The sequence below is a fragment of the Amblyraja radiata genome, chromosome 2, assembly GCF_010909765.2.
Source record: "Amblyraja radiata isolate CabotCenter1 chromosome 2, sAmbRad1.1.pri, whole genome shotgun sequence".
Lineage (NCBI taxonomy): Eukaryota > Metazoa > Chordata > Chondrichthyes > Rajiformes > Rajidae > Amblyraja > Amblyraja radiata.
In genome coordinates this window covers 105,829,442-105,847,376 of record NC_045957.1, presented here as the reverse complement: position 1 = coordinate 105,847,376, position 17,935 = coordinate 105,829,442, and the positions used below count along the sequence as shown (strand labels likewise).

The 17,935-nt window shown below is 43.0% G+C and overlaps 1 protein-coding gene across 2 annotated transcripts in view; it reads right to left on the bottom strand.

The window, feature by feature from the left end:
- Nucleotides 1–17,935, bottom strand: part of itga8 (integrin subunit alpha 8) — a 256,311-nt gene that overhangs the window by 89,825 nt on the left and 148,551 nt on the right. For both annotated transcript variants that reach the window (XM_033012781.1, XM_033012773.1), the window contains exons 19-20: nucleotides 2,077–2,144; nucleotides 1,681–1,828 (exon numbers count right to left, since the gene is read on the bottom strand). In XM_033012781.1, coding sequence (XP_032868672.1) covers nucleotides 1,681–1,828; nucleotides 2,077–2,144 — 216 coding nt within the window. The remainder of the gene's footprint in view (nucleotides 1–1,680; nucleotides 1,829–2,076; nucleotides 2,145–17,935) is intronic.

Sequence of the window (17,935 nt, the reverse complement as noted above, 5' to 3'; positions counted from 1 at the left end):
CTCTCTCATGGCCACGGCTGCCCTCCGCCTCGTCTCCCCCGTGCAGCTGCACTGTGCGGGCTGTGGGTCGGCGGCGCACACGAGGCCGGGTGGAGCAGAGTTGGGGACAACTCTGTCCCCAACTCTAGTCCCTCCGACCACCCAGAGTCACTGACCGTGATGCACTGGCACCAGACCCCAACCCCCACACCAGGGTGATTCACCCCACTGACCCCCGGGCCCCGACCCACACACGGGGTTATTCACCCACCAACACCCACACTGGATGATTCACCCCCCCCCCCGGCCATGGGGACAGATGGCTTTGGGCATTGGCAACTATAGTAAATCGCTTTTAAAGCATGGGGGGGGGGGGACACAAATTCCCTGGCGGGCCAATGCCAAGTGTGCATGACAACGAACAATTTTATCACCTCCCACACCCCCACACCCCCCCTCCCCCCCCCCGAGGCGGAGGGCGGCCGTGGCCATGGGAGAGTGGGGGCTGTCCCGAGGGATGCGCTACAACTTGGTGCTTGGGTTCAGAGTGCCCAGTCACCCTCCAGCCCAGAAGGTCTTGTGTGGGAAATAGACCCCCACCCTCCGTCTCCCCTGGCCAGTGATGTGATGGACGCGGGGGACTGGACCAATCACTGACAAGTCCCGCCCCCCGGCGACGTCATGTCCGTTATTTGGCTTTTCGGCACAGCGGCCTTTTGGTGAGTTGGCTTCTTGGCGTCATGGCCTTTTGGTTAGTTGGCATTTCGGCATCGTGACCTTTTGGTGAGTTGCCTTTTTGGCATCCCACCCTTTCGGTTAGTTGGCTTTTAGGCGTCCTGCCCTTTCGGTTAGTTGGCTTTTAGGCTTCGTACGCTTTGGGTTATTTGGCTTTTAGGCTTTGTTTCCATTCGGTTACTTGGCTTCCACTTCTTTGCTTCGACTTCTCGTCCTTCGACGCCACGTCCGCACACGGTTTCCACTAGTGGGAGAGTCTGGGACTAGAGGGACTAGACCTCAGAATTAAAGGAAATTCATTTAGGAAGAAGATGAGGAGGAATTTCTTTCGTCTGAGGGTGGTGAATCTGTGGAATTCTTTACTACAGACGGCAGCGGAGGCCAAGTCAGTGGATTTATTTTAGGCAGAGATAGATAGATTCCTGATTAGTACAGGTGTCAGAGGTTATGGGGAGAAGGCAGGAGAATGGAGTTAGGAGGGAGAGATAGATCTGTCATGATTGAATGGCGGAGTAGACTTGATGGGCCGAATGGCCTAATTCAGCACATATCACATGATCTTATATTCAGAGTTTGTGGGCATAACTATACAGAATATTATAGCTATTTCCTGCTCTTGGAAAATTGATAATGATGATCCACTTTCATAAGTCTCTGTACTTCAGGGTTTGAAGTTATAACTGAGATTTGCTTGACCATTCCAGAGAGCAGCAAAATAAAACAACTAGCATGGAATTATATGTAGGCTAGACTAGGTAAGGACGGTAGATTTCATTCCCTGATGGAAATGGGTTTCAGGTCAACCCAATCATGATTGGTGAAAGTAACTTTTTCTTAATGAGGGACCCATTAATTGAAATGTCCCTGGTGTTAATATGAGAAACTCATGTCTCCAGATCTTTAGTCCAAACCTCTGGATTACCAATTTGTAATGCACCTGCTATGTTACTGTTTCTCTTTAATTACCTCCATGTTGCGAACAATCCCAATGTAATCTGCTTCTGATGGTATGATGACATTGAGTTCTGTTTCGTAGGCCCCTTCTCCTTCATTCCTGGCATTTATGATCAAAGTGAGAGGGCTCTCATCTCCAATTACTACCTGATGTGTATCACTGTGAAGGTGTAAAAAAAAGTTAACCATCGGTGTGTTTTAATCATTACCTTCTTCCAATCAAATTCACAGCACTTACCATCACAAATAAGCTACACATATAATAATGATATTACTTCTTTGGACTCTTATTGAATTTTTTTTTATCATCACCACATAGTCACAATGAAAACCCAAATATTTAACTATTTAAATACCAAAGCTCTTTAGGCAAATGTACAGCGTGCATAATGGTCAACGTCAACTTACGGAACAACTGAAAGCTTAAGGGCTGGGATGCAAACATTGTCTTCTCCACAGTCCAGTAGAATATGTGCCTGTGGGATAAAATAATGGTTGGAATGATAAAGTCTAGCATGTACTATTATTCATATGGAAACTACCATGAACAATGCAAAGTTCATAAGTTCTAGGAGCAGAATTAGTCCATTCAGCCCATCGTCTACTCTGCCATTCAATCACGGCTGATCTAACTTTCCCTCTCAACCCCATAGAAACATAGAAACATAGAAAATAGGTGCAGGAGTAGGCCATTTTGCCCTTCGAGCCTGCACCACCATTCAATATGATCATGGCTGATCATACAACTCAGTATCCCATACCTGCCTTCTCTCCATACCCCCTGATCCCTTTAGCCACAAGGGCCACATCTAACTCCCTCTTAAATATAGCCAATGAACTGGCCTCAACTACCTTCTGTGGCAGAGAATTCCACAGATTCACCACTATCTGTGTAAAAAATGATTTTCTCATCTCAGTCCTAAAAGACTTCCCTCTTATCCTTAAACTGTGACCCCTTGTTCTGGACTTCCCCAACATCGGGAATAATCTTCCTGCATCTAGCCTGTCCAACCCTTTAAGAATTTTGTAAATTTCTATAAGATCCCCCCTCAATCTTCTAAATTCTAGCGTGTACATAGATACATAGATACATAAAAAATAGGTGCAGGAGTAGGCCATTTGGCCCTTCGAGCCTGCACCGCCATTCAATATGATCATGGCTGATCATCCAACTCAGTATCCCGTATCTGCCTTATCTCCATACCCCCTGATCCCTTTAGCCACAAGGGCCACATCTAACTCCCTCTTAAATATAGTCAATGAACTGGCCTCAACTACCCTCTGTGGCAGAGAGTTCCAGAGATTCACCACTCTCTGTGTGAAAAATGTTTTTCTCATCTCGGTCTTAAAGGATTTCCCCCTTATCCTTAAGCTGTGACCCCTTGTCCTGGACTTCCCCAACATCGGGAACAAGCCGAGTCTGTCCAGTCTTTCTTCATATGAAAGTCCTGCCATCCCAGGAATCAGTCTGGTGAACCTTCTCTGTACTCCCTCTATGGCAAGAATGTATTTCCTCAGATTAGGAGACCAAAACTGTACGCAATATTCCAGGTGTGGTCTCACCAAGACCCTGTACAACTGCGATAGAACCTCCCTGCTCTTATACTCAAACAGTAAACAGCCCATTCTCCTGCCTTCGCCCCATAACCCCTGACACCCATACTAATCAATAATCGGTCAATCTCCGCCTTAAAAATATCTCTTCACTTGGCCTCCACAGCTGTCTGTGGCAATGAATACCACAGATTCACCACCCTCTGACTAAAGAAATGTGTCCTCATCTCCTTCCTAAAGGAACGTCCTTTTATTCTGGTGGAAAAATCCTCTCCATTATCGGTTCCAGAAATTATGCTTCAATTGTTTTTTTTAAACTCAGCTAAAAGTGTTTGACTCAATATTGTAAGAATTAAGCTTTCTGATTTTTGCCATTGAGTAGAACTAAGAAAATTCCACAAACATTTGGTAGTCAGCCGAATGCCAAAAGTTAGAATAAGTTCAACTTAAACAATTTATTGGCCTGTTTATAATCCAAGGCATTTAAGTTTACTTTCAGTAAATCTTCTTTCCTCACATAACCTCGCTACATTCACACAATGACCTTTTACTTATCTACCATCAATGATGCGTACAATTGATTGAATGAGCCAACACAGGAGTTTCCCTCATAAAATAATATGCAGCTTTTTGAGGATACTGGCTAATCGCTGACAAGCACAAAACTCAAGCATTAATCAATCTTTTTCTCCCCAGAGCTAAGCTTTCACCAGTAAGAAAGATCTCACCTACCTAAAACAGAAATGGGAATTAGTTGAAAATAAATGTTGCTGAGCTCTGTATATAGCAAAATACAGGAAACCAAAGTGATCCAAATTGAAACACTCGCTGTGTTTCAAATACCACAAAAACATTACATCCCATAAATTACAGCCCCGTTCATCAGAGAAACATTGGAAGGGCTACTTCCTAAAATGCACACTTTTACATATGCCGTGGTCTTGCTCCAGATTCCACCTTTTTGAACAGCAACTTAAGGATATCATGTGTCCAAAAACAACTTATTTTGCAAGAGTCATAAAACCCATCATGGGGAATAGTATAAACACAACTCTCAAATTTGGCTACAATGATATGCATCCACATACTTTGGCAGAATGTTACAGATTCTACAACAAACAAGAAAATAAATCATTTGTGGGATTTGCGCCAGCTTAGTTGACATACTGCTTCTGCATTAAGTTTAGTTTAGTTTAGAGATACAGCACGGAAACAGGATCACCAAGTCCGCGCCGACCAACGATCATCCTGACACCAGTTCTATGTTGTCCCACTTTTGCATCCTACCCACTAGGGACAATTGTACAGAAGCCAATTAATCTACAAACTTGCATGTCTTTAGAATGTGGGAGGAAACCAGACCACCTGGAGAAAACCCACATGGTCACAGGGAGAACGTGGAAACGCCGTAGAAACAGCAACCGTAGTTGGGATTGAACCCGGGTATCTGGCACTGTGAGGCAGCAACTCTGCCGCAAAAGAGTCTTCTTGGGTTTACTTTCCGGTGACTGGTTTATTGGAATAGCTTCCCAGTATCTCATGCCTCCAATTAAAAAAAGGCTCAATCAGTAAAAACTGGAACTGTGCAAGGGTTCGCTAACTTTTCAATTGCATTGTGTTTTATGATTTGTGATTGCAAACGTCCTGTTTGTTTTCCTTGAAAGTGATATAATCTGCAACCAAAAAAACCTTTCCCACCTTTAGATCTTTTTAATCCACAGTGAATTTTCTTAATTGAAAATTTTAATTGAATCAATATAGTTTCAGTGAAATATCCTCCCAAATGTGTACCTCCATATTATGCCCATGAAGTTTTAATAACATAGATACATATAAAATAGGTGCAGGAGTAGGCCATTCGGCCCTTCGAGCCAGCACCGCCATTCAATGTGATCATGGCTGATCATCCACAATCAGTACCGCGTTCCTGCCTCCTCCCCATATACCTCGATTACGCTAGCCCTCAGAACTCTATCTAACTCTCTTTTGAATGCATCCAGTAATATTTAAACTAATTTTTAATTGATTTCATGTTGGAAATCTTTTTTAACTAAACCCATTTCTCACATATGAATTTATAATTGCATTTAGGTAATCTCAATTGCTACATCTGAAAGGTGTAAAACAATTAAACAAAGTACTTCCAAAATCTGAACTGTGTCAACAGCATAAAAATGTAATCAATAACAGCTTTCCCTAAGCTTGTTTCTTTTTAAAGCACAATCTTTAATCATTTTTGATTGCATCTTTTTGCACTGCATGTCTTAATTAAAAGTATTTTATTATTATGCTAACAGTAACAACTGTAGAACTATATATAAGACTTCTGAAGCCAGAGTTAAACAAAAGTGCAGTGAGAAGTAAGGCCTCTCTTTAGTAAAGAAACTGCAGGAAAAACGAAATATTGCATGCAAGGTTGTAAATCTGAAAGGTATGTAAGAGAAATATATTAAACGTTCTGACAGGTCCAGCAAAAAATTGTTTGAAACAATCCTCTGATGTAATTATGATAAGTAAATTTATTAAACAGTGAGAAACCCAGCTCATGTTCTTTGCTGATGTATATATTAGCAATGGCAATGGTAATAAATCATAACCGAACATTATAACTATGTCAAATTAATTTGTGAACTTTAAGTGGAATATCAACTAAACCTAATGGACTGAGAACTAATAATAAGCACAGGGAATTACTTAAGTCTTCTTGCAATAACAGAAAATAATTTATTTCCCCCAAATTTTTGGCTCTGTGCTTTTGTGTACCAATGTTATGCCGCAGCAGCAGAAATGAACTACAGTTTTTAATATATTTATTCGCAGGATGTGATTTCTTTGAAAAGGTCAGGATTTATTGGCTATCACTAACTGGAGTTGAATAGGATGTCGTGTGTAGATACTGTAGCTTACTGTTGCAGTCCACACAATGAAACTACAGATGCGCCATGGAGAGCATTTTATCGGGATGCATCACAGCATGGTTTGGGAACAGCTCCATCCAAGACCACAAGAAATTGCAGAGATTTGTGGACGTAGCCCAGACCATCACCCTAACCAATCTGTCTTCCATTGACTCTATCTACACTTCACGCTGCCTCGGCAAGGCCACATACATTTTCAAGGATGAGTCTCACCCACCGGTCACTCACTCTTCTCCCTACTCCCATCAGGCAATGAATGAATTATTAAATTAGTTAATTTGTGAACTTTAAGTGGAATATCAGCAAAAACTAATGGACTGAGAACTAATAATAAGGCAAGGGAATTACTTAAGTCTTCTTGCAATATCAGAAGGTACAAGAAGATACAAAGGTACAGAAGTGTGAAAACGCATACCCCCAGATTTAGGGACAGTTTCTTTCAGCTGTTATCAGGCAACTGAACCATCTTATCATCAACTAGAGAGTGATCCTGAGCTACCAACAACCTCATTGGAGACCCTCGGACTATCTTTAATCAGACTTTACTGGACTTCATCTTGCACAACATGTTATACTCATTACCCTGTTTCTATACACTGTGGACGGCTTGATTGTAATCATAGAAACATAGAAACATAGAAATTAGGTGCAGGAGTAGGCCATTCGGCCCTTCGAGCCTGCACCGCCATTCAATATGATCATGGCTGATCATCCAACTCAGTATCCCGTACCTGCCTTCTCTCCATACCCTCTGATCCCCTTAGCCACAAGGGCCACATCTAACTCCCTCTTAAATATAGCCAATGAACTGGCCTCGACTACCCTCTGTGGCAGGGAGTTCCAGAGATTCACCACTCTCTGTGTGAAAAAAGTTCTTCTCATCTCGGTTTTAAAGGATTTCCCCCTTATTCTTAAGCTGTGACCCCTTGTCCTGGGCTTCCCCAACATCGGGAGCAATCTTCCTGCATCTAGCCTGTCCAACCCCTTAAGAATTTTGTAAGTTTCTATAAGATCCCCTCTCAATCTCCTAAATTCTAGAGAGTATAAACCAAGTTTATCCAGTCTTTCTTCATAAGACAGTCCTGACATCCCAGGAATCAGTCTGGTGAACCTTCTCTGCACTCCCTCTATGGCAATAATGTCCTTCCTCAGATTTGGAGACCAAAACTGTACGCAATACTCCAGGTGTGGTCTCACCAAGACCCTGTACAACTGCAGTAGAACCTCCCTGCTCCTATACTCAAATCCTTTTGCTATGAAAGCTAACATACCATTCGCTTTCTTCACTGTCTGCTGCACCTGCATGCCCACTTTCAATGACTGGTGTACCATGACACCCAGGTCTCGCTGCATCTCCCCTTTTCCTAGTCGGCCACCATTTAGATAATAGTCTGCTTTCCTGTTTTCCTATACAATATCATGTATAGTATTTATGCTGACTGGATAGCAGGAAAACAAAAGCTTTTCACTGTACCTCAGTACACATGCCAATAATAAATTAAACTCTGAAAAACTCTAAACTCTACTTCTGCAGTGCTATTGGATAGGTTTTGGGAGATTGACTCAACAATGAAGAAAATTGATTTATTTCTAGGTTAAGGGTATTTGTTACTTGAAGGGAGACCAGGGAATGGTGGTTGTATACATCAGTCAAATGTGATATGTTTCACTGTTCTATCTGCACTAAGATCATCAGCTGGAAACATTTTTCTCTCCACAGCTACTGCCCGACTTGTGAATTCTACACCTGTTTTATTTAATTCTCTTATCTTTTAGTTTAATTTGTGACCTCCATTTCTCAACCCTTCTTTCATGCACAATCCATCTCCTCACATTTCCTTATGGCACGGTAATATACCAGTCATCGATTACCCTAACAAACAACATACTAATGGAACGTGGGAGGAAGCAACAGCAGCATGGGGAACCCTTTTGATGTGTCCCTATCTTATGGAAGGGTAAGATTTCACACCTTACCCTTCCATATCTCTAGTCTCCCTCTTCACTGACTCTCAATCTGAAGAAGGGTCTCAACCCATTCCTTCTCTCCAGAGATCCCGCTGCTACTTCAGCATTTTGTGTTTGTCTTCGGTATAAACCAGCATCTGCAGTTCCTTCCTATACAGAACCCTCGGGGTTGCAGGTCTGGTTCAGCAACTCAAATGCCCAGGAATGAAGGAGATTACAAGAAATGGTAGACACTGCCCGGTCCATTACACATACTGACCCCCTCACCATCGGAGAGATCTATAGGAGGCGCTGCCTCAAAAAGGCAGTCAGTATCATCAAGGGCCCACACCACCCTGGCCACACTCTCATTTCACTCCTGCGATCAGGAAGAAGGTGTAGGAGTCTGAAAACCGAGAAACAGCTTCATTTGTCATGGGAAGTAAGTGATCTCCATAGAAATGGATTGGGATGGAACTCTGGATGTCAATGGAAATAAAACTTTACCAGGGATTCAAAATTACCAGGGAATTTATTTCATAGTTTTACTGCTCAAGATTAAAATTATATTCAATGAATGGTAGGAGCCTGGGGAAGTGGTGGAAACAGATGACAGCAACACTTCAGACATTTAGATAGACACATGGATGGCAGGAAACAGAGGGATATAGGCCATGTGCAGGCAGATGTGTAGTTTAAATGGGCATCATGTTCGACAGAGACATTGTGGGTCGAAGGGTGTGTTCCTGCGCTGTATTGTTCTATGTTCCAACTAGCCTCATGTCTGTAAATACCAGAGTCTATGAATAATAGGATTGATTAAATACCTTTAAAATATTTTAATTGATTCGAGAAAGCTGGCATGGATTTATGAAGGGTAAAATCTATTTTCTGCATCTCTAGCTTTCTTCCTGTTCTACACAAAGGACGCAATCCTGAAAAGTTAACTTTGTTTTTCTCTTCACAGATGAAATGCTTTATTTACTCTACCACAGGAGTATTAGAGGTTGTGAGCATTCAGTGAATGTGAAAGCTGTCGACAAATATAACAAAGAGGCAGCAGCGTTAAAATTAAGTTAAAGGGTTGAGTGATGGAGAATATTGTTAACTGGAACAATGAACAAGGTATGAAAGAAGACAGAGTGCTGATAAACCGAGTAGTATAAAAATGAAAGGTTGACCATGAAGTTTAACACAGATGGATCAAACCACGAGGAAAGGATAAAGAGAATCTTGATAGAAGTTCGTCAAGGGTATACAGGCAGAACCTTTTTTCCCCAGGGTGGACATGTCCCAATGGCATAGCTATAAGGCGAGAGCCCCCCCCCCCCCCCACCTACCCTGCAGCGTTAGTGGCGAGATCGATGCGACGGCCGACGATGGCGCCGACTGACAGAGGAGGATGGACGTGTGGAAGTGAGGACGCCGCTGCCGAGGAGAGGAACAAAGGAGGACCCGGCGTTCTGGGACTGCTGTGGAGGGAGGGGAGAGGGGTGGAAGAACAAGGGGGAACGTGGTATGCGAGCAAATAATTTCACTGTAACTTGTCACGTGTAACAATAAAGTATTCAATTCAATAAAGTATTCAAATTTTCATGGAGATGTACAGGGCAGGTTTTTTACTCAGAGAGGGGTGGGGGCCTGGAATACATTGCCAGGCTGGAGGTGGAGGCAGATACAATAGTGGCATTTAGGAGGCTGTTTTAGAAGTGCAAGAAATAAAGGGATATGGATCATGTATAGGCAGATGAGTTTAGCTTCACATGGCATCATGTTCGACAAAAACATTGTGGGCCAAATGTGTAGGAAGGAACTGCAGATGCTAGTTTAAACCGAAGATAGACACAAAAAGCAGGAATAACTCAGTGGGACAGGCAGCATCTCTGGAGAGAAGGAATGGATGACATTTTGGGTTGAGTCTGAAGAAGGGTCTCGACCCAAAACGTCACCCATTCTGCCTCTCCAGAGATGCTGCTTGTCCTGCTGAGTTACTCCAGCTTTATGTGTCTATTGTGGGCCAGCACAGGAATGGGCCTTCTATGTTTCTGTTTCTAAAAGGCCCATTCTTGTGCTGTACTGTTCTACACTCTATGAAACATGGATACTTTGCCTTAGGGGGTTTCCAGGACAATTGCCACTAGATTAAGAGTACATCTACTATGAAACAATCATTAGAAATAATGTGATATAAAAAATCATAAAGGCAAAATTTAAGGCAAAATGTGACCATTAGCTGTGCATTAAGAGTATCAATATATTCTCTGAAATATGAGTAGAAGATGCTGGAAATACTTTTTATGTGCTAAATCTGCAGTTTATTTCATTTTCATATAAATATGTGAAAAAAATGGAAGAAAGTGGAAAGCTGGTTGGAGGAAGAGATGCTCAAACAAAGTAAGGTTCAGAGGTACACAAGTTGGGAACAACTGGAGGTATGTAATTAAGTGGAAGAGATTCCTGTGTATTTATTATCCTACATTTAACATTTTAGAAAACTGCCGAGGGTAACTTTAATTCTGAGCAGTAAAATAGTGAAAAGAATTCCCTGCTAACATCGACTCAAAGTTTATTTGTCCTTGACATCCAAATACAGCACAGGAAGGGACACTTCGGACCGCAGTGTCTATGCCAACCACAAGGCCAGGCTTCCATGGAGATCACTTATTTCTCACAATAGACTGAATCAGAAAATGCAAGTGAACTGCCTTCTGCTTACCATGTTAAACGTAGTAAATACCACTCATTTCAATAAATGAAAACCATCTTTCGGAAATGTGTTATGGCAGGGATCCCACCAGTGTAGACATTGGTAGGTCCACATCTGAATTTGATGTAGCTAACCAACACACCTGTTGCTGCCATCCCCTCCACCTCCTCCTATTCCCCAAATTTAAGGAAATTCCTTGCGATAAACAGAACAATGTGTGCTGGCACTTGTGCAAATTTGTTTTTAAATGTCACACATATTTATTGAACTCTATCCTGAACCGCACCAAGAAGAATAGAAAAATCTCACTGCAACCACTTTGCCATGACAAAGATGGAGAGGGGGCCTTGAAATCCTGACAGCGGTCATGTTTCTTCACCACATTTCCGATATCACATTTCAACACAACACTATTGATGAAGCTACTTAGAACACACACACACAACATGGTTTGAGTGGCTGGAACAAACATATTTGAACAGTCACATATAACTCCAATATAAACATGATTACTTTATATCAATCATTTTCTCTGGAACGTTGGAAACTGCAGGGGGGCCTATATAAGCATATAAAATGATGGGAGGCCTAGAAAGGCTAGACATTCAGACATTTTTTCACAGGGTGGAATTGTCAAAGGCCAGAGGGCATAGATTTAAGGTGGTACAGGGTAATGTTTAAAGGAGATGTGCGGGGCAAGTTTTTTATTACACAGAGGGTAGTGAGCGTCTGGAATGCACTGCCAGGCATGGTGATGGAGGTTTACACGATCGTGACATTTAAGAGACTATTGGATAGGCACGTGGATATTGAGGGAATGGAGGGATATGGATAGGGTTGCCAACGTATTAGCCGGAACATCCTGTTTATTTGGGCTAAATTAGTTTGTCCCGTACAGGACCGTCCTTGTCCCGTATTTGACTGCTGCTACTCGGGTCAAGGGGACTGTCGGGTCGGAGTGCCACATCCGGCCCCGCCTCACCCGTCCCGACAGCCATGGAGTGCAGCAGCAGCGCCTCGCCCGTGGCCCCATCGGCCGGCAACCCGGCCAGCTGTCCACCTTCAGAGCACCCCACCTCATGGCCGATCATCGGTTCATGAGTTGGATGGGGTGCCGGACTAAGCATGTGACGTCACGCAGACCAAAACTCCTCAGCTGGCCCGCCGGCTGGGCTTTGTATGCAGTCCAGCACCCGGGCCTACTCATCATTCACCCAGCCACAGATGATTCGGTCAACAAATTGCTGTCGGGAATTTGTCCCGTATTTTTACCTTTTGTCACTTATTTGGGAGTGAGAAATTTGGCGACCCTAGATATGGATCACGTGCAGGCAAAGGAGAATATTTTAACTCGGCATCAAGGTTGGCACAGACATTGTGGGCAAGCGTCCTGTTCCTGTGCTGTACTGTTCTATGTTCCATTAAGTGGGATTTCGGTAAATTGTCAAGGCCCATCCCTTTGTGGAAATGCCACATGGTATTTTGTCTCAGTCACCTCTCTCTAGATGTTTCTGAGCTTGCATGTGCTGGCTTGCACCACTGCATTATCTAGCTCATAGAAACATAGAAAAAATAGCAGGAATGGGCCACATAGCCCTTCAAGCTAGCTTAACTAATCAATGTATTATATAACATAATTTTGCCTCCACATAGTTTTGTGGTTGAGAATCCACAGGTTCATCACCCTCTGGGTGAAGAAATATCTCCTGATCTCAGTTCCACAGCATATAAAAGCACAACACAGGGACTGGCTTTTTGGCCAACAATGTCTGTGCCAAACATGATGCCAAGATAAAATAATCTAATTTGCCTGCACATGATCCATATTCCTCCATTCCTTGCATATCCATTTGCCATAAGTCTCTGAAATGCCTTCACCACCATGCCTGGCAGTATGTTCCCAGCACTCAGCACCTTCTGTACAAAAAACATCCCATACATCTCCTTTAAATTTTCCCCTCCCATCTTAAATCTATGCCCTCTAATATTTGCTCATCCCGGCAAAAAGGTTTTGACTGTCTATCATATTTATGCTTCTCAAATGTCATTCCTTGCTTTGTTTATCCTCCTTGTTTTCCAAACACTTAAGTTATATTTGCTACCATACAACATCTGGGACCTGCTCCTTCGTCTGAGGGAAGATGACCAGTAGTGCATCCAATACTTCCAGGGGCCATTTTGTTTGGTACTCTAGGAAGAAGAGTGTCGGCCTTTGGCACCATTTCTTTACCAGTCGCCATTTCCTTCAGTTACTGTATTACTTCTCTCTAGGGCCTTGGTCATCAACATATGTGGGATGTTGTTCAAAAGGGAACTGCAGATGCTGGAATATCGAAGGTACACAAAATTGCTGGGGAAACTCAGCGGGTGCAGCAGCATCTATGGAGCGAAGGAAATAGGCGACGTTTCGGGCCGAAACCCTTCTTCAGACTGATGGGGGGTGGGGGGGGGAGAAAGAAGGAAAAGGGGAGGAGGAGGAGGAGCCTGAGGGCGGGCGGATGGGAGGGTGGGAGGAGGCAGCTAGAGGGTTAAGGAAGGGGAGGAGACAGCAAGGGCTAGCAAAATTGGGAGAATTCAATGTTAATGCCATACGGACGCAAGGTCCCCAGACGGAATATGAGGTGCTGTTCCTCCAATTTCCGCTGTTGCTCACTCTGGCAATGGAGGAGACCCAGGACAGAGAGGTCGGATTGGGAATGGGAGGGGGAGTTGAAGTGCTGAGCCACCGGGCGTTCAGGTAGGTTATTGCGGACTGAGCGGAGGTGTTCGGCGAAACGATCGCCCAACCTACGCTTGGTCTCCCCGATGTAAATCAGCTGACATCTAGAGCAGCGGATGCAGTAGATGAGGTTGGAGGAGATACAGGTGAACCTTTGTCGCACCTGGAACGACTGCTTGGGTCCTTGAATGGAGTCGAGGGGGGAGGTGAAGGGACAGGTGTTGCATTTCTTGCGGTTGCAATGGAAAGTGCCCGGGGAGGGGGTGGTGCGGGAGGGAAGGGAAGAATTGACGAGGGAGTTGCGGAGGGAGCGGTCTTTGCGGAAGGCAGATATGGAGGGAGATGGGAAGATGTGGCGAGTTGTGGGGTCACGTTGGAGGTGGCGGAAATGGAGGAGGATTATATGTGGGATGTTACTTGTCAAGACAAAGCAAAACGACATGTTCTGCATTTATTCGTTCCCATCATAATTTCTGACTGTCGCGTTTGTCTTCACTGATCTCATCCATAAAATTAATTGTTGGGTTTTGACACCGGATTTTGAAAACACCTGTGTGTGTTGAGAATTCCCTGCATGCTCTGAAATTACTTGTGAAGAACCCACCACAAAAGCTGCAATAACCTTTTGAATACCCCCAGTCATTGTGCTCTGAGTAGTGTCAGAATAATCTGAGGTGCTTGCAAGAAAAATATTCCCAAATCATGATAAATTTTGTGGGTTTGTGGAGGAATTTACTGAGAAATAATTAACTTAAGTGATAAATGGGAGGTTTTTTTAAAGTGCTTCTTCTGAGGCCCTTCGTATAGTTAAGGCAAGAGATTCTGAATAACTTAACCAAAATAGAAAATGCTGGAAATACTTAATAGGCTTGGCAGCATGTGGAATAGATGCCTATGATCACCTGAAATGTTATCAATGATATTGGTTGCATAAACAATACATTATTATATAAAGTGGATGAACTGAGCATTATCCTGAGGGATGTAGGACAAAAGAGCTGGCTTTGACAAAATGTCAGGAATGATTAACTAGGAAACTCAAGGCGATTTAGCTGTAGAGACCGGATAAACTCAAAGTATTCCCAAAGATAAAAATCCTTATAATGGCATGATCGAAACAATAAGGATGCTGACAAGGCAGTCAGGGAATGATGTAATCAATTTTGAAATTGTAGAAATGCTGTTCCAAAAAGGTTATTTTAAATCAACGGCAATAACATATAACATATAACAATTACAGCACGGAAACAGGCCATCTCGACCCCTCTAGTCCGTGCCGAACACATAATCTCCCCTAGTCCCATATACCTGCGCTCAGACCATAACCCTCCATTCCTTTCCCATCCATATAACTATCCAATTTATTTTTAAATGATAAAAACGAACCTGCCTCCACCACCTTCACTGGAAGCTCATTCCACACAGCTACCACTCTCTGAGTAAAGAAGTTCCCCCTCATGTTACCCCTAAACTTCAGTCCCTTAATTCTCAAGTCATGTCCCCTTGTTTGAATCTTCCCTACTCTCAGTGGGAAAAGCTTTTCCACGTCAACTCTGTCTATCCCTCTCATCATTTTAAAAACCTCTATCAAGTCCCCCCTTAACCTTCTGCGCTCCAAAGAATAAAGCCCTAACTTGTTCAACCTTTCTCTGTAACTTAGTTGCTGAAACCCAGGCAACATTCTAGTAAATCTCCTCTGTACTCTCTCTATTTTGTTGACATCCTTCCTATAATTAGGCGACCAAAATTGTACACCATACTCCAGAATTGGCCTCACCAATGCCTTGTACAATTTTAACATTACATCCCAACTTCTATACTCAATGCTCTGATTTATAAAGGCCAGCACACCAAAAGCTTTCTTTACCACCCTATCTACATGAGATTCCACTTTAATGGAACTGTGCACAGTTATTCCCAGATCCCTCTGTTCACCTACATTCTTCAATTCCCTACCATTTACCATGTACGTCCTATTTTGATTTGTCCTGCCAAGATGTAGCACCTCACACTTATCAGCATTAAACTCCATCTGCCATCTTTCAGCCCACTCTTCCAACTGGCATAAATCTCTCTGTAGACTTTGAAACTCTTCTTCATTACCCGCAACCCCACCTATCTTAGTATCATCTGCATACTTACTAATCCAATTTACCACACCATCGTCCAGATCATTGATGTACATGACAAACAACAGTGGACCCAACACAGATCCCTGTGGCACCCCACTCGTCACTGGCCTCCAACCTGACAAACAACCATCCACCATTACTCTCTGGCATCTCCCATTCAGCCACTGTTGAATCCATCTTGCTACTCCACCATTAATACCCAACCATTGAACCTTCTTAACCAACCTTCCATGAGGAACCTTGTCAAAGGCCTTACTGAAGTCCATATACACAACATCCACTGCTTTACCCTCATCAATTTCCCGCGTAACATCTTCAAAAAATTCAAGAAGATTAGTTAAACATGACCTTCCAGGCACAAATCCATGTTGACTGTTCCTAATCAGACCCTGTTTATCCAGATGCTTATATATATTATCTCTAAGTATTCTTTCCATTAATTTGCCCACCACTGACGTCAAACTAATAGGTCTATAATTGCTAGGTTTACTCTTAGACCCCTTTTTAAACAATGGAACAACATGCGCAGTACGCCAATCCTCCGGCACTATTCCCGTTTCTAATGACATTTGAAATATTTCTGCCATAGCCCCTGCTATTTCTACACTAACTTCCCTCAATGTCCTAGGGAATATCCTGTCCGGACCTGGAGACTTATCCACTTTTATATTTCTCAAAAGTGTCAGTACTTCCTCTTCTTTGATCCTCATAGTTTCCATAGCTACTCTACTTGTTTCCCTTACCTCACATAATTCAATATCCTTCTCCTTGGTGAATACCGAAGAAAAGAAACTGTTCAATATCTCCCCCATCTCTTTTGGCTCTGCAGATAGTTGGCCACTCTGACTCTCTAATGGACCAATTTTATCCCTCGTTATCCTTTTGCTATTAATATAGCGGTAGAAACCCTTCGGATTTACTTTTACCTTACTTGCCAAAGCAACCTCATATCTTCTTTTAGCTTTTCTAATTTCTTTCTTAAGATTCTTTTTACATTCTTTATACTCCTCAAGCACCTCATTTACTCCATGCTGCCTATAACTATTGTAGATATCCCTCTTTTTCCGAACCAAGTGTCCAATTTCCCTTGAAAACCATGGCTCTTTACAATTTTTACGATTTCCTTTCAACCGAACAGGGACATAAAGATTCTGTACTCTTAAAATTTCACCTTTAAATGTACTCCATTTCTCTTCCACATCTTTCCCATAAAACAAACTGTCCCAATTTACTCCTTTTAAATCCTTTCGCATCTCCTCAAAGTTAGCCTTTCTCCAATCAAAAATCTCAACCCTAGGTCCAGTTTTGTCCCTCTCCATAATTATATTGAAACTAATGGTATTGTGATCACTGGACCCGAACTGTTCCCCAACGCATACCTCTGCCACCTGACCCATCTCATTTCCTAACAGGAGGTCCAGTACCGCCCCTTCTCTAGTAGGTACTTCTATGTATTGTTGCAAAAAACTATCCTGCACACATTTTACAAACTCCAACCCATCCAGCCCATTTACAGAATGTGTTTCCCAGTCTATGTGTGGAAAATTGAAATCTCCCACAATCACTACCTTGTGCTTACTACTAATATCTGCAATCTCCTTACATATTTGCTCTTCCAATTCTCGCTCCCCATTTGGCGGTCTATAATACACCCCTATAAGTGTTGCTACCCCTTTCCCATTTCTCAGTTCCACCCAAATAGCCTCCCTAGACGAGCCCTCTAATCTATCCTGCCAAAGCACTGCTGTAATATCTTCCCTGATAAGCAATGCAACACCTCCACCTCTTGCCCCTCCAATTCTATCACACCTGAAGCAACGAAATCCTGGAATATTTAGTTTCCAATCACAGCCCTCCTGCAACCATGTTTCACTGATCGCCACAACATCATACTTCCAGGTGTCAATCCAGGCTCTAAGTTCATCCACTTTTCTTACAATGCTCCTAGCATTAAAATATACACATTTAAGAAACCCACCCTCTCTTATTCTCTGATTATTTTCTTTTTCTTCTCTCTCCCCTACATTTTGGGTCAGAGTGCTACCATTCTCTGCCCCCTGCTTCACACACTGACTGCTAGCTTTCCCAATTTGAGTCCCTCCCCCCAACCATACTAGTTTAAAGTCTCCCCAGTAGCCTTTGCAAATCTCCCCGCCAGGATATTGGTCCCCCTTGAGTTCAAGTGCAACCCGTCCTTTCTGTACAGGTCGCACCTTCCCCAATGCTTAGAGTAGAGTCAAATATTTATTATCTCAAGGTGTGAAGGGAAATGGAGGAAACATGGATAATT